Genomic DNA, 25,096 nt, shown 5'->3' on the forward strand with positions numbered 1-25,096 from the left:
AAAGGCACCTCTGCCTGGGCTCAGGGGCATGATAGAGAAATCTGCCTGGAGTGCAGGCCCTGTTAGGCCGTGGGGAGGAGCAGGGAAACAAAGCAACGTAGGCAGTTCAGGAGAAGTCCTTCTCCTCCAAAGCCAACAAGGCAGACTGGGACATAAGCTCCAGGCTTCCCACAGAGCCACTGAGAACCCAGACCTTAGCTGCCCTCGTGCCCCTGGGAGTGGGCTCCAGATGGCCTCGTGTGTGCCCGTGCACAGCGTCTGAAGCCCTATGAGCTGTCAGGAGCTTTGCCTGAGCACTTGCTGTGGGCCAGACCCCTCCACATTCTCATGAGTCCTCACCACCAGCCCGAATGACAGCCCATATTGCTCCCATTTGACAGAGGACACAGCTGGGGAGCTTGATCAAGTCCTGAAACAAGGGAGTGGCAGAGCCCGAGCCCAGCCCGATCCTCAGCCTCCGTGTTTCTGTTCAAGAAAACCTCAGCCGGGCTTCCCTGGTGGCGCAGTGGTTGAGAGTCTGCCTGCCAATGCAGGGGACACGGGTTCGAGCCCTGGTCTGGGAGGATCCCACATGCCGCGGAGCAACTGGGCCCGTGAGCCACAACTACTGAGCCTGGTGTCTGGAGCCTGTGCTCCGCAACAAGAGAGGCCGCGATAGTGAGAGGCCCGCGCACCGCGATGAAGAGTGGCCCCCGCTTGCCACAGCTAGAGAAAGCCCTCGCACGGAGACGAAGACCCAACACAGCCAAAAATAAATAAATAAATAAACAAAGTAAACAATGCGTTTAAAAAAAAAAAACATTTAAAAAAAAAAAAAAAAAAAGAAAACCTCAGCCATCTGGGAGCTGATGTTGCCCAGGAATTTTCCTTCAGCCTTCAGTGCGGTTGTTGCTGAGGTCCTCCCCAGACAGCAGTTCACGGTTCCCACAGCTCCTCGGGGGCTTGGCATCCGTCTGGTACAACTGCTGCCCGCAGGCTGGCATCCTGTATCCCTGGCAGGACCGTGCACGTTAGGCCTGGCGTTAGCCCTCACCTGGACCTGGGAGGTGTAGAGCAGCACTGCCCAGACCTTCAGGAACAGACTGCTCACCTGGGAACCTGCTCCAATGCAGGTTCTGATTCAGAGCGTAAGGGCAGGCCTGACAGTCTGCATTTCTAATGAGAAGTGCAGGCAGCGCCACCCTGATGATGGGAGGCCTCACTTTGAGTAGCAAGGCCTTAGAACCAGTTCTTCTTCACTCTAGCCTGCTCAGCACTTCTCTTTACAATGAATATTTTGAAATGATCTCATTACTATCTTGAAATGAAACTCATAGATAAACTATGCTCCCTGGATGCACAAAAATCAAATCAGGCCCAGACCCCCTTGTTATATAGACAGTTTCTGGGTTTCCTATGCAAGTGTGTGTCTGGGTCCTTCTGCATCCTCCTGCCTGCGTGGGAGCCACAGGGCACCCAGGTTTGCAGGCTGCTCACACACACGTGGGAAGCAGAGGACAGCCTGGCACCCGCTCTCCCGCTTGCTCAGCAAGATCTGTCTGAAAAGAGGATGTCAGAGTAGCTGTCTCTGCTCCTGCTGTGATCTCCCGCTGGGCCCCTGAGATACACACACCCCATCCTGGAAGCCAGGGGACCTGAGGGCCAGTCCCCTTCTCTCTCACCTTCCTGCTGCCCTGCCCTCACCCTGTCCTCCTAGGGCGCTCATTGCTCATAGAGCTGGAGTTAATTGCACCACGTGTGACTTACTTTCTACTTTCCTCTGAGCTGTGGGTCTCCATCCCTACTCTTTGTGAGTGCCGGGGTGCCCGGAACTTCATCCCAGGGCCTCTGCAGCTCTGAGTCACCCTGGAATGCACCAATCCTGGTGGCGTTACTCTAGTGGATTTTCAAGCACACTGGTTTCAGAGGCCTTTGCTTCTTCCGGAATGAGTCCATACCTGCTGCTTTGGTGTGGCCCCAACAATCCCTCAACCTTCCGTGTTTGAGCTTTTAAAAGGACAGCTTTGAAGGCACACGCAACCAGAGGGAGAGGGGTCTAGCCCATTTGTCTCGGCTCCCATGTTTGTCACAACTGCGTTTAGCTTGCACTCGATGTGCTAAAACCCTGGCTCCAACGCCAGGCTCCCCACGGCTTGCTAGGCACCTACATCTGCCTGCCACAAACTGGCTCTCCGCTTGCTTCCCCGTGGCGATGGGATCAAAGGGCCTGTGATCTTTTCTCCCAGAAGTACTAGAAAGAGGGAGCTGGGGCGCTGCCTCCCACTCACAGCCCTGCTTAGTGGAGGGAGGAGGCCGCCAGGTATGGAATGGGGTGTCCCTGGCACCTTGGGGAGGATGAAGGGCTCAGCAGCCTGGCATCAGAGACGCTCGGACACTGGGACACCCCAGCATGAGCTCTCCCCTACAAACACTTCTGAGACGCAGGCTTGGTCATCAGAGCGTGTGGGAAGGCTCGGTGAGCTCTCCTGGGCCCACTGCCCCATCAGAAGGGAGCCCGTCTCCCCGAGTGGGTGCTCGGAAGCCTCCCCAGTAGCTTCATGAATAGAGCGCTGGACCTAGGGCCTGGATTCAAGCTCCTTACTTGTAAAGCAGGTTTTCTCAGGCCCCAAATAAACATCCTGAGCCCCTAAGATTTCGCAGTTCCAGCGCATCATATTCTGGACCAGTCACATCTCCCGTACTTGATAGCCACCCCAGCTCACGACTACCATACAGGACAGCATGACTCTAGATAGAGAGCTTTATGCACTGGTGCTTTCACTGACCTGCTGTGGCCCTAAAATGCTCTTTGTACCAAGACAACAGGAGGTAGAAAACTTGGTTCTCCTCCTCAGCTTTCCACCTGGTGACTGAGGGAGACGGCTTTACCTGTCCTTGTAACCGTGCCAGCGTGGAAGCGTGGTCGAGGCAGGGCTGCTTCCTGGAGGGGCTGGCTCTTGAGCTTGGCGTGGCGGGAGCACCGTGCTGAGCAGGGGAAACGGCTGGGGCGGGAAGAGGGCATCCCAGTCCTGACCCTCCCCTCAGAGAGATGCAGATGGTGCTTTTCCAGGCTGCAGGGCGCCTGCCTGTGCTGGGGCGGGAGGAGGCTGGGAGAGCGCTGTGCAAATGCACCGGACCCTGTGCAGGGGATGCCACTGTGCTTGCTCACCGTGCGTGCAGAATGCTCTGTGAACGGAGCAGGAATATCCACAGGACCTATCTCAGAGTCTCTGCGAGGCCTGGGGTTCTGAAGAAAGTGCAGGCAACTTGGGGGGCAATGAGGTGGAAGGTCAGCCGTACCTCAGAGGCCCTAACACTGCTACAGAGCGTGGTAGGATGGGGGGCGTGGCTGCCTCCACCCCACATTAACCATAGTGGGGTAGGTAGTGGTGACAGGGACAGTCCCAGGTGGCAGTGATGGCCTCCAGCCTGGACATGTCATCTGGGAGGTTTGGCCATGCGGTGGCGTCTGGGTGCAGTGTGGCCCCAGGCTACGAGGCAGAGGAAGGGTGGCTGGGGACCTCGTGGTCACAGATGTCTTCCTATCAGAAGAGGTGAGACAAACAGCCCTTTCTTTTAGAGTCCTCCAAGTCCTGAAGATCACAAGTCACCACTTAAAAAACACCGTGTCCCGAGTTTTCATTTCTCTGCAGGTTGGTTGCCTTGCGTGGAGCCGGGAGCCTTTGGGTCAAGTGCCCTGGGTGCCAGGCTGTGGCCTGTGGTGGAGACTGGCTCCAGAATCACCCCTCATTGCTTTTCTTCTCCTCCTGGTCTCACTTCCCCACTCTCCAGTGGGTTTCTTAGGATCACCTCCCACATAGACTCTGCACTTGAATCCCTGTCTTACAGGCTCTGCTTCTGGGAACCCCTAGCTAAGACAGGTGACACAGTTATGTAATCAGCAGTGATTATGCTATGCATATTTAAGGGAGATTCCAGGCAAGGTCTATTTCTCAGATGCCCATAATTCTTCCCCTTGGTGCCCAGGATCACTTTTGGCCCCTGGGCTGTCCCTCTTCATTAAAGGGACATCAGCCCTGCATTCACTGGGCTGAGACCTCATAAGCTTCAGTTGGCAAGTGCTGGCCGAGGTGCATGTCCTGTGCCTGGCACTGACTCTCCTCGCCAGGCTCCTGGCCCTTCTGAGTTAGCCCCCCGCCCCCATGGCCAGTTACTAAGGAGCCCCCCCCCCCAGCTGCTCTCCTGCTCCCCGGCTTCCTGATCTGCAGGCTGCCCGCCTTACTGCCCCTGGACCGGACTTTCCCAACACAGGTCAGAGCATGGGGTTCTCTAGGGCCCAGTCCCAGCTCTGCCCTGCTCCAGCCCTGGCACAGGGGACCAGCCGTTTATCCTGGACACTACTTTTTTCGTCTGTAGGAGCCCTAATACCAGCCGCCCAGTTCCTCTGAGAATGGTGTGGAGTAGTTACAAGAGGGCTCTGGAGTCAGGCTGCCCAGTTTTGTCCCTTCGCAGGTGTGTTAGTTTGCTCGGGCTGCCATAGCAAAGCTTATAGGTGGCCGTTGTCTCCCTGTGTCTTCACATGGTTTTCCCTCTGTGCATGTCTGTATCCCTAATCTATTCTTATAAGGACACCAGCCCACCCTAATGACCTCATTTTAACTTACTCACTCCTTTAAAGGCCCTATCTCCAAATGCAGTCATATTTTGAGGTATTGGCCTTTAGGGCTTCAACATATGAATTTGGGAGGGGGTACAGCTCAGCCCATAATATTAGCTGTGTGACCTTGGGCAAGGCCGTTAACCTCTCTGTGCCTCAGTGTCCTCCACTGTAAAATAGGTATGATGACAAAGTTATTGTGAAGATTGAATTAGAGTACAAAGTTGTGGTCTTCAAACATTTTTGTTTGCATAGCCCCTAAAATCATTTAAAAAATTATGCATCATTGAACGTTTTTTATTTTTGACATCTAAACTTTTTTATCATAAATTGTTGTAAAGGATGTAATTTCCAAGGCAAATATTGACATCTTAAAAAGAAATGGTTAAATCTTTCCTTTACATCTAAGTATCATGAATTTAACTACATCTGTTGATTTTAAAAGACTCCATAAACAAACTTTAGCTGTTAGAAATTTTATATTGTCCCTTCTTCTCCTTGAATTTTTATCTTCAATCCACTTCCCCCACAAAATTTTATCCTATTTTCATACATTTTTGTTTTGAAAGTTCTTTGTTGATTGCTCATTCTATTTCTCTGTAAAATAGTATGTGTATAAAAATTTAAATTAAGATTTTAAAAATTTCCTTATTCCACAAGTCTCTAGGTGCTAAATTTTTTTCCTGGATTGAATTATCAGTAAATACTGCACAATTAGTAAAGATTTAGAAATAAATATAAAATTAATCAAAACCACATAAATACAAGTTTAGATAAATAATAATCATAAGAAGTAAAATTTTATTGGAAATGTATATTTATTGAAATGGATTTTTATTTTTACCTCCTATATTCTTGTATGAATTTGTAATAGAATTCAGCATCACTTCTATTCCTATATTTTTAAGAGATTTTAGCTCTGAAATACCTCGTTCAGTATAAAAATAGGCAGGAATGGATGAAGTTTCCTTATACCACTCAGTACTTTAAACTGCTTCTGAGTTTTATGTCAAAAGTCACAATGATCTATCATTGAAAATTTTAATACTCTACCAGCTGACGACTGGATTAGGTCATATTTCAATCCTTGTCGAAAGCAAAATATTGGAAAGCTTTCCTCTAGTGAAAAGTTTATTTGCCCAGTCATTGCTTTCTCAACACTGACACCAATATTTTTTTTTTAATTAATTAATTTATTTATTTTTGGCTGTGTTGGGTCTTCGTTTGTGTGCGAGGGCTTTCTCTAGTTGTGGCAAACGGGGGCCACTCTTCATCGCGGTGCGCGGGCCTCTCACTATCACGGCCTCTCTTGTTGCGGAGCACAGGCTCCAGACACCAGGCTCAGTAGTTGTGGCTCACGGGCCCAGTTGCTCCGCGGCATGTGGGATCCTCCCAGACCAGGGCTCGAACCCGTGTCCCCTGCATTGGCAGGCGGATTCTCAGCCACTGCACCACCAGGGAAGCCCTGACACCAATATTTTAAATCATTTATTGATTCATTGGGGCCATTGATGTGCCCACTGGCTTTTACCCCCAGGACAGGTCTCTGTAGTACAAGTCAGGGTGGGTAAGAGGTAAGCCTTGATTTTATGAAGTAGAAAGGGTGATGTAACAGGGAGGAAGGGAAAGGAATACAGCCAGACCTCAGGCACGTTCCAGGGGAATGAATTCTAAGGAAAGAATACCGTGGGAGGTGAGGATCCAGAAACAGATGTCCTTAAAACTGTTCTTCCTAAGAGTGCCCAGGGGTATGCAAACCCCAGACTAAAGACCACTGATCTATATAATAAGCTTAGAATAGTGCCAGGAACATATGAAGTGTTCAGGAAGTATGAACTATGGTTCTATATAGGTGTTAAGTAAATGGAATGCAGAAAGAGTTCAGATACTATTAGGGGGTTGGATAAGACAAACCAAAAAAACCCCTCTAAAGCTGATTCTGTCATTCTGGTTTGGAGTCTGCATTGGTCACTTGCATCACAGATCACTTCAAGTGTAGGAGCTTGAAGCAACAACTGTTTTATTTGCTCACAATTCTGCAGGTCAGCAAGTTGACCTGGGCTCAGCTGAGCAGTTCTTCTGGCCTCAGCTGGATCACTCATGCAGCTGCAGCCTGCTAGTGGGTCAGCTGGGGCCTGGCTGCTTCGGCGCCTCAGCTGGGATGACTCGTGTCTGTTTCGTGTGGTCTCATCTTGCAGTAGGCTAGCCAGGCTTCTTCATGTGATAGCAGAAGAGTTCCCTGCAATGAGAGAGAGAGAGCTCACAAACCTCAGAGCACAAGGCCTTTTATGCTTCTGCTTGTGACTCATTGGCTAATATTTCATTGGCCAAAGCACATCATGTGGCCAAGCTCAGAGTCAGTGTGGGAGGGAGTTACACAAGGATGTGGATAGATATATTAGTGTGTGATTCATTGGGGCCATTGATGTAACACTCTGCTACACAACTCCAGGGCCCTGTGGCTGTTTCAGCTTTACTTCTATTTGAGGTGAACTCAACAATGAGCTTAGATTGGACACTTGTTAGGATAACTGCCTAGGTATTCTTATTTTTCCTCTGTAGCTAGAACATGGTTTTTCTGAAGGAGACCTACTATGGAGGATGTCATTGCAAAAAACAAAAAAAAAGGCTATTTTTTCCCCAGGACCTCCTCTTAGTCCTGGAAGAGCTTTGATCAGAGAATTAAAACCCATTTTATAGACAGGAGCGCCTAAGTGGAGAAAAGTTGCCCCAAGAAGGCTTTCTCATGACTAAGGTAGAGCTCAGAAGTTGGGTGACTCTCTAACTCTAGGTTAGAACCCAATTCAACATGGCTTGGCAAAAAAAATGAATTTTGGGGGTTATGTAACCAGGAAGTCTGAGGTGTATGGCTTCATGCCTGGCTTGATCCAGGTATGGAACAATATCAAGTCACTGTGGTGTCCTTGCCATGGCTCTGCTGTACTCATCCAAAGAGAAGGATAATAGCCCTGAGAGGTGGTTTGTGCCAACGTTTGGGCAATACCTGGCCACCTACATTTCCTAGGGATTCCTGGAGAATATATATCTAAAGTAGCATTTATTTACCATCCTCTATTTCTTTTTCCTTTCACAGTGAGACACTATTTGGTGAAATGCCCTCAGAACAGGTAGGAATATTTTCTTCTTTTTTTCAAGTAAAACTCTTTGCAATTTTACTTTCTTTTGATATTACCAAGAAATGGTTAAATTCATATCTTTACCTTAACGTCTGCATATTAGTTCAAAAATTGGCCTAAAAATGTGTGTTCTGCATACACTTGCATGTTTCCAGGTTTCATGTTCTGGTTGTCACCCTGAGAGGGGCCAGCAAACATGTGGCTCATGCTGGCCCAACATACATGCTGGAGGAGGCTTGACACTTGCTCTTGAATGACTGTTCCCCTGTTTAGGAAGGAGCTGGCAGGTGGACTGAACCACTTTGATGCCTCCTGACCACAAACACTCCTGATCCCCTTCCACCAATGCCTGCTTGTCCTATGTCCTCCTCTACAGAATGCGTCCATTAGTGATATATGTGCTAAGATGCTAGCCTTTTAGCTGGTGGGACACACCTCACAGATAACAATAGTTATGGAGTTATGGTAGATATTGCAAACTCATAGTATTTAAAAATTTGAGACTTCTGGTCCAGACAGGATGGATTAGATCAATTTCTCCCTGCTCTTCCCTGCTAATAAGCACAACTATCAATTCTGGAAATAATATAAGAGACAAACAAAGGAGGACTCTGAAAGGTAGTAAGAAGAAAATGATAAAAGACAAAGGCAAAGAGAAAAATCTTAAAAGCAACCAGAGAGAAACAATGCATTACCTACAGGGAAACACAAATTTGAATGACAGTGCATTTTTCATCTGAATCTGTGGAAGGCAGAAAGAAGCAGCCCATTTTTCAAATACTGCAAGAAAAGAACTGCCACCCACAAATTCTATATTCAGCAAAACTATCCTTTAGGAATGAAGGGGATATAAAGACATTCTCAGATGAAGGGAAACTAAAAGAATTTTTAGTTTCACTATCAGGCCTACTTTAAAAGAATGGCTAAAAGAAATTCTTGAAATAAAAGGAAATATCTTGATGCATTAGGAAGGAAGAAGGAAGAATTGAAAGAGCAGAAATATGGGTGCATAAGTAGACTATTCTTTTCTTCATGAGTTTAAAAAATAATATTTGATGATTGAAACAAAAAATTATAAAACCATCTGATACTCAAGAAGAGCATTATGATATATAAAAATGAGGAGGGTAAAGTGACCTGAATAGAAATGAGATTTCCACACTTCACTTCAAGTGATAGAACATTTTTACCAGTAGGCTGTGGTGTCATACATGTGTATTGCAATGCTCAAAGCAATTATTAAAGAATTATGAAAAACACATTCAAAAACAGTATAGAATAATAAAGATAGAATCCTAAAATATGTTCAAGTAACATAAAGAAACAGAAGGGTGAGAACCACAGAAAACAGACAGAAAGCAAATAATAAAATGGCAGACTTAATTGCTGACATACTATTTATCTTAAATGTAAGTGGTTTAAATACATCAGATGACAGAGGCTGACAGAGTGGATTAAAAAAAAAAACCATGACCTAAATATATGCTCTTTACAAGGAACTCATTTCAAACACAGTGACATAGGAAGATTGAAACAGAAGGATGGAAAAAGATATACCATGCAAACATTACCAAAAAATTCAAGAGTGGGCATACTAATACATGATAAAATAGACTTCAGAGCAAAGAAACTTACTAGAGATAAAGAGGGACATTAAATAATGATAAATGGGTCAATCCACCAGGAAGACAAAGATCCTAAATGTGTACATATCAAATAGCAGAACCACAAAATGCCTAAAGCAAAAACTGAAAGCTGAAAGAAGAAATAGATAAGTCCACAATGATAATTGTCAACTTCAACATCCCCTCTCAGCAGTAGGTAGACCAACTAGATAGAAAATTAGCAAGGATTTTGAAGATCTAAACAACACAGTCAACCAAGAGGACCAAATTGATATGTATCAAAATGCTCCAACGACCAGTAGCAGAACACATTTTTTTCCATTCCCCATGCAACATTCACCATAAGATATGGTTTATCTTAGACCAAATCCTGGGTTATAAAACAAATCCCAACAAATTTAAAATAATTAAAATCATATAAAATGTGTTCTCTGACTACAGTGGAATCAAACCATAAAGCAGAAATAAAACAACAGCAAGAAAATCTCTAACCATGTGGAAATTAAACAACACACTTTAAAAAAAAAATCCATGGGTCAAAGAGGAAGTTTAAAAGGAAATAAAAAATACATAGGATTGACCAAAAATGAGAACAAACATAACAGAATATGTGGTATGCAGCTAAAGCTGTGCTAACAGTGAAATTTATAGGATTAAACGCTTACATAAGAAGAGAGGAAAGCCCTCCAATCAACATTCTGAGGTCTCACCTCAGGAAATTAGGAAAAGAGCAAAATAAACCTGAAGCAAACAGAAGGAAGGAGATAATAAAGTACAAAGCAGGAACTGATGAAATTGAAAACAGCGGTGTGATAGAGAGAATCAGTGAAACAAGAAGCTGTTTCTTAGGAAATCTTTGGGAAAAAATGGGTAATGTGTACATAGGATTTCTCTGCTGTATTTCTTATGACTGTATGTGAATGTACATTTACCTCTGTTAAAGTTTCAATTAAAAATTGTATTTGATATCTCTGGGGGATCCTGTTTACAGTCCCAATAACCCCTATACTTGACTGCTTTGTGTTCCTGCTATCGAGTTTGGGATCCTCAGAAATTCTGTTACTCATATAAAAATGCAAAGTTATTTTATTGAGAGCTTACTATCTACCAGGTACTGTTCTAGGAGCTTGGCAAGCAGCAGTGAAGTAAAGAGACAGAAATCCCTGCCTTCGTGAGTGCAAATGTATATGTATATGTCCCCAGGAGAGATGTCTGAGTATGGTTGAGTGAGGGGATTAGCAAGTCCTTTCCCCCAAAAAGCAACTATAAATCTTAACAAAATTGACAAAAGTAACCATTTTAGCACTTTGGAAAGACCAGAGGTATATATTAACCTGAGAGGCTTTTCTACTTGAAAAACTGCTGAACTGCTGAGAGCAACAGTGGTACTCTGTGGAGGTGTGGCCTTGGGCTGCTCTGATACTCTCCCTTCCCAGCTTGGCTGATGAGGAGATTCTTTTAAGGCAGGAAGTGCTGGGAGGACCATCAGCCTCTCTATTGTGGTAGAAGGGGGCTCACTTGACTTGGAGCAGTGTGCAAAGCCCACGTTCAGCAGTGTTGGCAGTGCAAGTGGCAGTCTTAGCGGTATTGAGCAGGGAGGCCCAGTGGTTCTGCTAGCCTGAGGTTTGGGTCACAGTTGGGTCAAGCATATCTCTGGCTGAGACAACATGCATGTGCAGAGGAGAATGGAGGGCACCCAAAGGAGAGAAAAAGATACACCATGCAAGTAGTAACAATAAGAGAGGTGGTAGCTAAGTTAATAAGACATACTTTAAGACAAGAAATATTACTAGAGACAAAGAAAGAAGTTTTATAATTATAAAAGATCAACATATCAGGATAATTTAACACATTATATGGATCAAACAACAGAGCCTCAACGTACATGAAGCAAGAACAGAAAATTAAAAGATGAAATCTTTCAATTATTTTAGAGTAATAGCTGGGAATTTCAATGCTCCACTCTCAATAATTGATAGAATACTGAGACAGAAAATCAACCAGGACACAGAAGATGAAGCAGTTTTACCTGACAAATAAGAATGCTTTACCCAGTGACTGCATGATGTATTCTTTTCAAGTTTATTTGGCACATTCTCCAGGATAGGCCATATGCTAGGCCATAAAACAAATCTTTATGAAATTAAGTATTTTATTTATGTAAGAAATCATATGAAGTCTGTTCTCTGACCACAACAGAATTAAATAGAAATTAGTGACAGAAAGAAATCTGGGAAATTCCTAAATGTTTTGAATTTCAAACAACATACTTTTAAATAATATGTGGGTCAAAGAAGAAATCAAAAGAAAAATTAGAAAATATTTTGAATTAGATAAAAATGAAAACACAGCATATTAAAACTTATAGGATGCAGTTAAAGTAGTGCTTAGAGAAAAATTTATGGCCTTTAAATGCCTATATCAGACAAGAAGGAGGGTCTAAAATCAATACCTTAAGCTTTCACCATAAGAAACTAGAAAAAGAAGTATAAGTGAAGTCCAAAGTAAGCAGAAGAAAGGTTATAATAGAGATTAGAACAGAAATCAATGGCACGGAAAACATTTACACACACACATACACACACACACAGACACAAAGAAGTATCAATGAAACCAAAAGTTGGTTCTTTGAAAGGATCAATGGACTTGACAAACCTTAAGTTAGACTGTCCATGAAAATAAAAAAGAGAGAGAGAAAATAACCAATTACCAAAATTAGGAAAGGAAAAAGGAATCACTACAAACCCTACAAAAATTAAAAGGTTATAATCCTGATAATCCAAATTTATTCTAACAAATTAGACAACATAAATGAAATGGAAAAATTCCTAGAAAAACACAAATTTCCAAAACTGATTTAAAAAGAAAGCTATAGTCTGAATAAACCTATAATAAGTCCAGAAGTTAAATTGTTAGCTAAAAACTTTCCAGCCACGAAAAGCCTAGGCCCACATTGCTTTACTGGTGAAGCATACCAAGTATAAAAGGAAAATAAGAATACCAACCCCTCATAAAGTCTTTCCAAAAAGTTGAGAAAGCGTAGTCTTTTCAACAAATGATGCTAGGACAAAATACATAAAGAACACTTACAACTCAATAATAACATGATAAATAACACAAAAATGGATAAAGAAGCCATACAGATTGCCAACAGGCACATGAAAATATGCTCAACATCATTAATCATCAGAGAAATGCAAATTAAACCACAATGAGATATCATCTCATACCTGTCAGAATGGCTAGAATCAAAAATAACACAAATAACAAATGTTGGCAAGGGTGTAGAGAGAAGGGAACCCTCATACACTGTTGGTGGGAAGGCAAGTCGGTATAGCCACTGTGGAAAACTGTGGAGGTTTCTCAAAAAACTAAAAATAGAACTACCACATGACCCAGCAATTCCACTCCTGGGTATATATTTGAAAAAAACAAAAACACTAATTTGAAAAGATACATGCACCCCTGTGTTCATAACAGCACTATTTATGATTGCCAAGATATGGAAGCAACCTAAGTATCCATCAACAGATGAGTGGATAAAGAAGATGTGGTATATATATATATATATACAATGGAATACTACTCAGCCATAAAAAAGAATGAAATTTTGCCATTTGCAGCAACATGGATGGACTTGGAGGGTATTATGCTAAGTGAAACAAGCCAGACAGAGAAAGACAAATACTGTGTGATATCACTTATACATGCAATCTAAAAAACCAGTAAATATAATAAAAAAGGAACAGACTCACAGATATAGAGAACAAACTGGTAGTTACCAGCGGGGAGAGGGAAGGGGATTAAGAGGTACAAATTGCTACGTATAAAATAAATAAGGTACAAGGATATATGGTGCAACACAGGGAATATAGCCAGTATTTTATAATAACTATAAATGGAATATAACCTTAAAAAATTGTGAATCACTATGTTGTACACCTGAAACTTACATAATATTGTACAGCAACTATACCTCAATTTAAAAAAATGGACAAAAAAGACTTGAATAGATATTTCCCTAAAGAAGATACATAAATGGCTCGCAAGTTCATGAAAATATGTTCAATATGACTAGTCATTAGAGAAGTGTGAATAAAACCAAAACGTGGTGCCACTGAACACCCACTACAATGGCTGTCATAAAAAAGACAGACAATGTCAAGTGTTGGCCGTGTTGTGGTGAAACTGGAACCCTGTACATTGCTGGTGGGAATGTAAAATGGTGTAGCCATTTTGGAGAAACAGTTTGGTGATTTCTTAAAACATTAAACATAGACTTAACCATATGACCCAGCAATTTCACTGGTAGGAATCTCCCCAGGAGAAATGAAAACATATGTCCACACAAATACATGCATGCAGCTTTTCATAGCTGCTTTATTCATAATCACCAGAAGCTGGAAACAATCTAAGTATATCCATCAACTGATGAATGGATAAACAAAATTTAGTAATTCATTCACTGAAATACGATTTGATAACAAAAAGTAAGAAACTGCTGATCTGTGCTACCACAGGGGTGAACCTCAAAAACATTGTACTAAGTCAACTAAGCCAGATGCAAAAAATTACATATTGTATGATTCCACTTATTTGAAATGTCCAGAAAAGGTAAATTTATAGAGTCAGAAAGTAGATTAGTAGTTGCTTAGGGCTGAGGGTGGGAATAGGGATTAACTATAAATAGGCAAGATGGAACTTCTGGGGGGTGATAGAGATGTTCTAAAACTGTATTGCGGTGATGGTTGCACAACTTTATAAATCTGCTAAAATTATTGAATTGTACACTTATGATCAGTGAATTTTATGGGGAGTAAATTATGCTTCAATAAAGCTATTTGTTTCTTTTTTAAAGCATATGCCCCGAAAAGGCTCCAAGGACCGGCATTTCAGGCGTGGGGGAAGGTTATGGCTCAGGTGATCAGAGGCTGTGGAGGGGCCAGCCTGCCAGTATTTCTCAGGATTTGCATGTGATCTAGCATCTGGCCTCACATTCTTAGCAAGCAGTGCGGGAGTTTGGGCTCCACTTCCTTCCATTCCCCGGCCTTCCCCTTCAGTTGCACCTATTCAGAGCTGGTGCTGAGGCTGGAAGTACAACGAAGACGTCACCCCAGCCTGGTGGGCATTAGAGTTTGGTTCTCCCCCAGCCCTGCGATGCCTGCCAGAGGTCAGAGATGACCACAGAGTCCCGCTTAAATGCTGCCCCCTCTACCCGCCGGTGCTGTCAGTGAAACTGGTTGGGCGCCTGAGTTGAGCGCTCCCTGTTGGCGTATCTCCTGTTGGGCCAGCCCACAGATCTGCCTCTGGAAAGCCTGCCTTTTCTAGTCCACTGCACCCCAGGACCCTGCAGGGGCCAGGCCTGCCCCCGTGAACCTGGTAGCGGGTGCCCTTCTGACTTGCATGCATCTTTCTATTAGAACCTCATGCTGATTTGACCTAGTGCAGCCCATTCCCTGCCACGGGGCCTCACTTGTGAACCGGTCAATCCTTGCCATTTTAGCTGGCCTTGACCTGAATTGTTCTCTGCCTCTGCAGCCCAGGCATTTTTTTGTTCCGTCCCTGTTGTGCCAGAGGGCTCCCAGATCCCGGTTCCTTCATCTGTACTATGGCAGTGGGCAGCTGGGCCCCGGAGTCTCAAGCTATGTTCGGGACAAATGTCCTTCTCTGTCCTCTGACCCCTTCCTCCTAAGGGAGAATGGGCAGAGAGCACAGGACCAGGGCAAGATGCCAGGAACAGAAGCCCTCAGGCAGGGGAGGGACCCTCAGGAAGAGGCCACATGCTGGCGTTGAGACTGTGGTCACTGAGACAGGGACCTTGCCAAGTGACTGGGGCAGAACTTGGGGACTCTAGGGAATTCCATGACTTATTGAGAGAAGCTCAAACAGAAGGAAAACAAGTCTCATCTCGAATGTGTGTCATCCTTGAAGTCGGAAGTTGCCATTTCCTGGGAGGGGCGGCCTTGACCTTTGGGGCTGGGGGACAGTTCCTTTCTGATGGCAGAGTGCTCTCTCCCGGAGCAGAGACCCAGGCCTTAGTGAGCTTCTCAGGATTTTGCAAGATTTTAAGCGTGCCCTCCCTGGGGAAAGCAGCCCTGAGAGCAGCTCAACTGGTAGGTATGAAACTGTACCCCAGAGTCCTGGAAGATCAGATTTTAGTTGAAATGCCACCAATTTCAGAGTTATAATGTGTTTTCATACCATGATACCTCCTCAGTGCACTCATGTGCCTTTCTTCAAGTTCAAGAAAATTGTCAAGAGGGTGGAAGGGGGCACGAAAAAGGCGATTCCCAGCCAGTACGTTTCCTGACCTTTTGCTTGACCTCTTCTTATGGGTTTGAGATGATAAATTTTTGCAAATGGGAGAAATTAAAATGGACATTGTGTCACCTGTGCTGATGCAGTTACAGCTGAAGTTGTGTAAGCTTTCTTCATGTTTTCTGGTGCATACACTTTCTCAAGGATAAAGAGTCAGGGCCACAGACTATTTACATGTTGGATAAATTACAGGCACAGTTTTACTGTACTTTGTGAGCTTAGTTTAAATCATTTTTCAGTCTTTTCTGAACCATCAGAGATTTTTAAACATACTCCCACAGTCGAAGTATGGGATTTAATAAGTGATTTGTTCAGGATCTTAGAGTGAAGGCAGAGATGTGATTTCAAAGCGAATATGAAGATATATGCTCAAAACTGAGATATGTAGCTACTTGCTTCATTTGTATAATATTGAATAGTAGCAGTGTTATAAAACATTTATTCCTTCTGTGAAAGGCAATCTGCTGTGATGGTTAACGATTCTGTGGCCAGGCTGCCTCAGTTCACATCCGGGCTCTGCCACTGATTGCTGCGTGCCTTTAGCTAATTTTTCAACCTCTCTGATAAAATGAGGGCAATAATAGTCCTAGCATATAGTGTGTTGGGAGGATTTCATGAGTTAGTCAGTACAAAGTGCTTCCAACAGGTAAATGGTGAGCTCTATGCAAATGGTTCTGTTATTATTCAGTCAGTACTTACGATTGATTCTTCTGTAAGCTTGTAAGGCCCATAGAACAAGAATGAAATAACACACAGCCCATGCCTTGAGGTCTCCCTCTAGTGGGAGACCCAGAGAAACAAGACCGTGGCAGCACCCGTGGAATGCCCACGGAGCTGTCACGGACACCCGGAGGAGGTGCCCCTAACCCTGTCCCAGGGGTCTGTGGGTGGTAGGGAAGGCTTCCTGGGGGTGAAATCTGGGCCAAGTCTTGAAGGGTGAGATAGAGCATTACAGGAGAAGAGGGTTGGGGGAGGGCAGCGCACAGAACTGGGGAGAGAAAAGCACAGCGGATGAAGGGATTTAGTCCATGGAGGTGAGGAACCCTGGAGATTCAGGGCAGAGCAGCAGGGAGGTGAGGCTGGAGTTGGTGGCAGGGCCAGATGCCAGGGGATGGCAGTCATCATAGTAATAACAGTAACGGAGCCACACTGTTATTAAATGCCGTGCCCTGGCACAGGGCGAAGCGTGGGACACACACCATCTTCTTCCCGCCTCACAACAACCCCATGAGTGGGTGCTGTGATTATCTCCATCCTACAGATGAGAAAGCAATACAAAAAGTGTCGATGTTGGTGAGGTCTCCTGGCCAGTGAGGGGAAGAACAGCGAGGGCTGCCAGCCCAGGCCACCTGGCTCCGGGGCTCACACATTAGCATAGGTGTGCTGGGAAGCTTGGATCTGATTGTGAGCGCTTTGGTGTTGGCATTCACACAAATGAACAAGAAGTAGATGCTGCAGAAATGTTAGGGCAATGGAAGGAGAAGCGGGAAGGGTTTGGCGATCGATGCTGGGATTGGCTGCAGCTGCCCTGCATCCCTTGACTTTGAAAAGTGCATCCCTCTGGTCATAGGCATCGATCTGTGGGTGTCTGAGCCTCTGTCCGCATTCAGCTGAGCAAGCAAGGGGGCGAGGGCAGGGACGGCAGACTTGGGTGTGTGTCTCCTGACCTTCCTCCTGCATCCCTGACATCACTGCTGTGCAGTCTTATCCTCGCCCCACCCCAGGGCTCAGGCTCAGCTCCCTCCTTCCAGAGCCTTAGGCAGAGGCAGGCATGAGGAGGACAGGCCTGTGCGACGGGACCTGGTTGTTATTCCTGGAATCACGTGACAAACATCCACCTGGTTTTAGTGTCAGTTTGAGCTGTGCCACTCAGCAGCTTGGTGACGTTGGACCAGTCACTCAGCTTCTCTGGGAATATTTCACCCTCCACAAAATGGGCACAAACTTGCCTTTGTCCCTATGGCTCAGGGTCGTCGTGAGCATTCAGTGAGATGATACCGGCTGTGGACTAATTCCTCATAATTACTCATGGAGTGCCCGTGTACCTCTGCAGCTGAACACTTTATGGGATTTACTTCTAATCCTCATAAAAACCCTGCAAGGTACAAATTAATCTCCCCAGATTAAGAACATGAATAAAACTGTCAACTCTTAGATGAAGAGTTAGTCCTCTGTACTATTTACGGACCTTTTGATTCCAGGTAACAGAAAAGCCAGCTCAGATGGTCTTACCCAGGAAGGAACTTGGCTGGCTCACCTGACCGGGGATGCTGCAGTGGGTGGGCCTTGCTCCGGGGGGCACAGGGTCCTTAGGGCAGTGGCTTCTGCTCCCAGCCTTCTCTGGGCAGTGCTGCCTCCGGGCTTTGATGTGTCCTCAGGCCAGGCCAGCTCCCCTTGGGAAGGGAACGGTGGCAGCACGTGCTTTCACCCCTGGCCTCATGAAGGAGTCATCTTGCTTCCTAATGAGCAAACACAACTGAACTCATTGTTATGGGACCAACCTGAACCAAGCACTAAGGCCAGAGGATAAAACTGTGCCGAGCAGGGGTGGGGGTCAATGCCACCCAAACATGTGCCTTCAGCCCTAGGGGGCAGGGAGTGGATGCTGGGCAGGTAACCCCAATGACCTCTCCTTGCTTTTATTCTTATGACCCAAGACCAACACTGCATAGAACCGCTAAATTTTGGGTGCGCCAAAAGGTTCGTTCGGTTTTTTCCATAAGATGGCTCTAGTAGCACTTAGTTGTCTTTAACTTCATTCGAAACAATTTTGTTAGATTGTATGTGACAGCTGTCATATCAGCATGCATTTTAAAAAAGACATCAAAATTGGTGAATTTTTGTGTAGCCATTTTAATATTGAAGTTGGAAGAAAAAAAGCAACACTTTCAGCATATTATGTTTTATTATTTCAAGAAAGGTAAAAACGCAACCGAAACGCACAAAAAGATTTGTGCAGTGTATGGAGAAGGTGCTGTGACTGATCGAACATGTCAAAAGTGGTTTGTGAAGTTTCATGCTGGAGATTTCTCACTGGACGATGCTCCACGGTCAGGTAGACCTGCTGAAGTTGATAGTGATCAAATCGAAACAATAATTAAGAACAATCAACATTATACCACGTGGGAGACAGCCAACGTACTCAAAATATCCAAATCAAGCGTTGAAAATCATTTGCGCCAGCTTGGTTATGTGAATCGCTTTGATGTTTGGGTTCCACATAAGTTAAGGATAAAAAACCTTCTTGACCATATTTCCACATTCGATTCTCCACTGAAACATAATGAAAACATTCTGTTTTTAAAGCAAATTGTGATGGGCTATTAAAAGTGGATACTGCACAGTAATGTGGAATGGAAGAGATCGTGGGGCAAGTGAAATGAACCACCACCAACCACACCAAAGGCCGGTCTTCATCTAAAGAAGGTGATGTTGTGTATATGGTGGGATTGGAAGGGAGTCCTCTATTATGAGCTCCTTCCAGAAAACCAAACGATTATTTCCAACAAGTACTGCTCCCAATTAGACCAACTGAAAGTGGCACTCGACGAAAAGCATCCAGAATTAGTCAACAGAAAATGCATAATCTTCCATCAGGATAACGCAAGACTGCATGTTTCTTTGGTGACCAGGCAAAAACTGTTACAGCTTGGCTGGGAAGTTCTGATTCATCTGGTGTATTCACCAGACATTGCACCTTTCCATTTATTTTGGTCTTTACAAAATTATCTTAATGGAAAAAATTTCAATTCCCTGGAAGACTGTAAAAGGCATCTGGAACAGTTTTTTGCTCAGAAAGATAAAAAGTTTTGAGAAAACCATAATTCAAAAAGAGACATGTACCACAATGTTCATTGCAGCACTATTTACAATAGCCAGGGCATGGAAGCAACCTAAGTGTCCATCGACAGATGAATGGATAAAGAAGATGTGGCACATATATACAATGGAATATTACTCAGCCATAAAAAGAAATGAAATTGAGTTATTTGTAGTGAGGTGGTTGGACCTAGAGTCTGTCATACAGAGTGAAGTAAGTCAGAAAGAGAAAAACAAATACCATATGCTAACACGTATATATGGAATCTAAAAAAAAAAAAAAAGGTTCTGATGAACCTAGGGGCAGGACAGGAATAAAGATGCAGACGTAGATAATGGACTTGAGGACACAGGGAAGGGGAAGGGTAAGCTGGGACAAGATGAGAGAATGGCATGGACATATATACACTACCAAATGTAAAATAGATAGCTAGTGGGAAGCAGCCGCATAGCACAGGGAGATCAGCTCGGTGCTTTGTGACCACCTAGAGGGGTGGGATAGGGAGGGTGGGAGGGAGGGAGATGCAAGAGGGAGGGGATATGGGGATCTATGTATACGTATAGCTGATTCACTTTGGTATACAGCAGAAATTAACACAACACTGTAAAGCAATTATACTCCAATAAGGATGTTAAGAAAAAAAAAGTTTTGGGAAGATGGAATTATGAAGTTGCTTGAAAAATGGCAGAAAGTAGTAGAACAAAAGGGTGAATACATTGTTCAATAAAGTTCTTGGTGTAATTGAAAAATGTGTCTTTTATTTTTACTTAAAAACCTGAAGGCACTTTTTGGTCCACCCAATATTAAGGAAGCACTTCCTGACCTTACCAGTTAGTATTGAGAGATTTCAAACTTACAAACTAAACCACCTCCAAGCCTTTACACAGACTCTGTGAAACTGGCAGGGACCACGAAGGACGAGCTCTCACAGTGAGGCCCAGCAGAACCTCTCAGGTGATGTAAACCATTTATGATGAAAGGCCATGGGGAGGCTGTGGACAGGGAGGTGCCTTGGCAACTGCCTCACGAAGGAGCAGCTTTTATCCTGGTGCTCTTCACAAAATGCATGCAAAAATGTCAGACATAGGATGAAAGCAGCAGAAAGTAATGCATCAGGACCCCCGGGGTCTGCAGGTCCTTTCTAGGTGCGCCTGCTCTGGCACAGGTTTCTGAGAACCCTGCCATGTCCGTCCAGTCCCTATTCAAGGACTCCGAGAGCAGATTCCATAATAATGATGATCATAATGCTGGTAAAGCTGCTGGCAAAGCTATGGAGACAGTTAATAGATCAGTGGTTGCCAGAGGTGGGGGAGGGAGGGATGAATAGGAAGAGCACAGAGGAATTTTAGGGCATGGAAGCTATTCTGTATGATACTACAGTAATGGCTACATTATAAATTTGTCCAAACCCATAGAATGTACAACACCAAGAGTGAACCCTAATGTAAACTGTGGACTTTGGGTGATGATGTGTGTCAAGGTAGTTTCATCAATTAAAACAAATGCACTGCTCTGGTGGGGATGTTCATAATGGAGGTGGTCAGGGGTCTATGGAAAATCTCTGTATCTTTTGCTCAATTTTGTTGTGAACATAGAACTGCTCTAAAAAATAAAGTCTTTTTAAAAAAATAAAACAAGGAAGAGGAAAAAGTCTGGAAATATTTATGAAGGTCATGTTTTGGTTACGATAGACTTATTTTCTTTTGTCTCCATGCTTGTAATTACCATTTTAAAACATTTTAAAACTCACTTATTTATGAGAAAGAGTCATCTCAAGGGAGGCACCATTCGTCTGCCTTGAAAGTGAAGTTCTTTAACTTGTACATAGTTCCTCGGCATGTGCTGTTGATTGACCTTGTGTGACAAGGAAAGCCCGTGGAGCACTTTCAAAAGCCTAGAGCAAGATGTCAGGAAATTCGCCCTATTTGCACTAGTCCTTGGCCTTTATCAATGGCAGCTACCTTGGGCCGGGGACCTGTCATTGTGAACGACAGTGAGGTGCTAACATAGTTGTTGAGACCTGCGTTCCTCCTGCAAGATTCCACACTTGACATTGCAAGGTACAAGGTTATAGGGGGATGAGCGTATCGCAGGCAGTCTTGGAAAGGCAGCCTGGAGCTGCTCGGAGAGGAACTGAGGAAGCCCTCTGGGGGTCCTGGTGAGTTCTTATGGTCTGAACTGAGGTGTGCAGGCTGGAGGAAAGGAAGCACGCGGACACTTTGGAAGGTAAAATGGATCAACGGAAACACTGACTTTCAAAGATGGTGTTGGAGCAGGAAGGGTTCAGGGAGGGCAGGCCCAGAAGGATGCTGGCAGGGCCAGATTGGCACATCTTCCTCAGCCCCGCTCGCGGAGGGCTTTCTGGGTCGGGATCTTTTGCCCGACAGACCACACTTGGCATCCCAGCCATCCCAGTTCAGGCCACGCTGAATCCCTCTGCAGTATGTGACGGACAGCTTTATGCCAGGATGAGGATCCTCTGCTCATTCAGCAGGAAACGGGATTGAACAGACCCCAAGGGGGCATAGTTCATATGTGGAGGCACAAAGCTTGTCCTGGATCCAGGGAAACAGCAGGCACCTGGGGGATGAAGGTTGGGTGTCTGAACGCTCCTCGGTGGGAACAGTTAACTGCTCCTCTGGTGTATCCCAGTGAGGCAGGTATTTGATGGAGGGGTGGCACTCCTTATGCACAGGCGCTGTGGTTCAGTATGAGGGCGCTTTGAGCTCACATTCACTTATGAAAGCAAGGTGTGCCTGGGTGTTTGGTTCTTCATTTTAAAAATGTTCCTTGGTGGGATCATCTCAGTTTATACTATTTTTTTTTTTTTCTGCTCCCAGACTCACTTAGTTGTAGAGGCACAGAATTTCCACATGGCTGGCCTGCCCACACCCACCTCCCTTTGGGCAGCACAATCCCAGGGACAGGCATGTGCTCCCCTCCTTCTCTGCCCAATCTTGGGCCAGGATGGCCCTTGGTCTTGGGCACCAGTCACTGCTCCTGCCTCCGGGACCCTAGCACTCAGGCTGGCCCCTCTTCCTCGCACCAGGGCAGGGCTTTGAGCAGCTGTAACCGTCCTGGATTTAGTACAGACTGAAAGTGCAGTGGAATGCTGATATCGCCTTCCGGTACCTTTTTGGGGAGCTGGTTTAAGCCTAGAGCAGCCATTGTGGATCTGGCTTGATTGACCTTCTTCCTGCCCTAGTTCTCTTGTTCTCTGTTGTCTGGGCTGGGCTCAGAGTCCTTGCTTCAGGACCAAGGAGGCAAGTCCACCCGGATCAGATCCCAGATCTCCTGCCTGGACTTCTCTGAGGCTTAATTTTCCCATCTGGGCAGGTCAGAGATTATGGATATCAGGCACTTTTCACAGTGCTTTGCGTAGGGTAGACAGGCATAGCTCTTATTAACTTTAGCTTCTGCAAAATATGATCGCTCACAATTTGTTCAGTGCCTGGTAAAATCCAGGTTGCCTGCTTTACCTAGTGCCCTGGAGTGGCCACCCATTGCTCAGGGGTGCAGCCTCTCTCTACGCCCTGTTCGCCTGCTCTGTCCTGCTTGGCACTTGTACAGCACTGCTACGTCTGTGGCTCTAGGAGGGTGCACTGTGCTCCCTCGGCAGAAAGATTTTCTGATCAAGGTTTAAGTTGAAGTTTGTGCTTCCCCTCAGGGCCAAGACATGGCACTATGAGATACCCAAGCAGCAATATTATTCTCCCTGGGTAGCACCATGACATGCCCCTACCCCCCTACTGTATCCACACGCTGGAGATTAGGATCCATGCGGTTTAGCCATTTCATGCCCCATCTAATTTAGGCTGAGTTTCTTATCTGACCCTAACTATAACCCTGTGAGATAGATGGCAAGGGTACATCTCCCCATATTATAGGTTGGGGGATGCGGCCCAGGGAAGTGAGTGACTTGCCCTGTATCACCTCTCTAGTCAGAGTGGAAGCAGATTTAGTGCAGGCTTTCTGCCCCTGTCCAGTGCCCGTTTGCTAGATCCAGCCACCACGTGCCACGGAGCAGAGGTGCCCAGTCTTTGTGGGACAGAGACTCCTATGAGAGGCGGCCAGGCCGGAACTTTGTGCATGTCACAACAAGGGTCCCACATGTGCGCCTCCTGCCCCGCCCTTGTTGGAGCCAGAAAAACAGCCCTGTTCCCCACAAATAACACTTCTCTCCGATCACACAGCTCTCTAATTTAGCTGGAGTTTCCGGCCTATTTTCTATCTTCCTTGGTTTGACTGGCTCCAGCAATGCCCACTCCCTTGTGTCAGACACAAAATACAGTCCTGTTGCAACCCAAGATGTAGAATAACTTTTCTCGTAAGTGAATCATAAGACGGACTTGGCCAAAAATTCCTACCAGCCCTGCTGGCTCAACGGGAAATGTAAGATTCTGAGGGAATAACTGTCTATCGTATGTCATTGTGGTGACTCATTGTATCTGAGCGCTCATGATTGAGGTATGAAGTAGAACTGAATTTAGTTTAGTGTAGTTTTACTGTTTTCAAGGAGAAATGGTGATGACAAAGCAGATCTTTTTTCAGCTTACTGAAAGCCCCGGGCATAATGGCCTAAGTTTATGATGTCTCAAAATTTTCATTTTATATTAAAGAGCTAAAGAATTAAAGCCAAGAAAAGAGAAGAGGAAGGGGGAATATAATCTGATTTTGTGGGGTGTGAGTTGCAACTGGCGAGGATAATCCCAACTCAGAGGCAATGGACAAAAAGAAAATATCAAATGATTTTAGCAAAAACAAATGACCACGCATTTAACAAAAAGCCAAAATTCAAAAGTCGGGAAATGTTTGCAATAAGCATGTCACATTGATGTCAAAGATGCAAACAAATCTATAAGAATGACTCAACGATCCTAATAAATAATAGCAGAAGGTATCCATACATCATTCATAAATAAGGAAACACAGTTAGACAAACACGGGAAATGTTCCTCCTAGCAAGCAAAGAAATGCAAGTAAAAGGAGATATCACATTTTTCTTCATTAAGTGAGAAATGTTTTAAACTGATAAATCTGGTGTTAAAAAGGATGAAAAGATAAATGCCCTCATCCATTGACCAAGCGGCTATAAAGTAGTACTAACTTGTCGGAAATCATTTTGACAGTGGGTATTTTTTTTTTTTTTGACAGTGGGTATTGAATAACCTTTAAAATGATCCTCCTCTGTGAACTAGTATTTCCAGGTCTAAGAATCCAAAAACAAAAGTCTAAGAATGGAAAACCATTATGCACAAATATATTTATAGCAATGTTATTTGTATATCAAACTGGGAAACAAATTAGATGTTTAGATGTCAGGGGAAGGCTAAGTAAACTGTGGCATGTCTTCTCACTGGAATAGTGGGAGGATGTGACAATATGGAAAGTGTAGATTAAGTAAAAAGAAGGATGCAAAATTGTAATACAATATTATTTTTTAAAAAAACAATGTATAAGAACCAAGGAAGAGTTGAAACTTATGTCCCCAAAAAGCCTGCACATGGATGTTGACAGCAGCTTTATTCATAATCTCCAAAACTTGGGAGCAAAAAAGATGTCCTTCCGTAGATGAATGAATAAATAAACCCTGGTAAAT

At 44.6% G+C, this 25,096-nt stretch overlaps 1 protein-coding gene across 1 annotated transcript in view; it reads left to right on the forward strand.

Annotated features, from left to right (window-relative positions):
- Positions 1-25,096, forward strand: part of VSTM4 (V-set and transmembrane domain containing 4) — an 88,620-nt gene that overhangs the window by 32,104 nt on the left and 31,420 nt on the right. The window contains exon 5 of the mRNA XM_036829487.1: positions 7,692-7,725. Coding sequence (XP_036685382.1) covers positions 7,692-7,725 — 34 coding nt within the window. The remainder of the gene's footprint in view (positions 1-7,691; positions 7,726-25,096) is intronic.

Source organism: Balaenoptera musculus, chromosome 16 (genome assembly GCF_009873245.2).
Source record: "Balaenoptera musculus isolate JJ_BM4_2016_0621 chromosome 16, mBalMus1.pri.v3, whole genome shotgun sequence".
In the NCBI taxonomy this organism is placed as follows: Eukaryota; Metazoa; Chordata; class Mammalia; order Artiodactyla; family Balaenopteridae; genus Balaenoptera; species Balaenoptera musculus.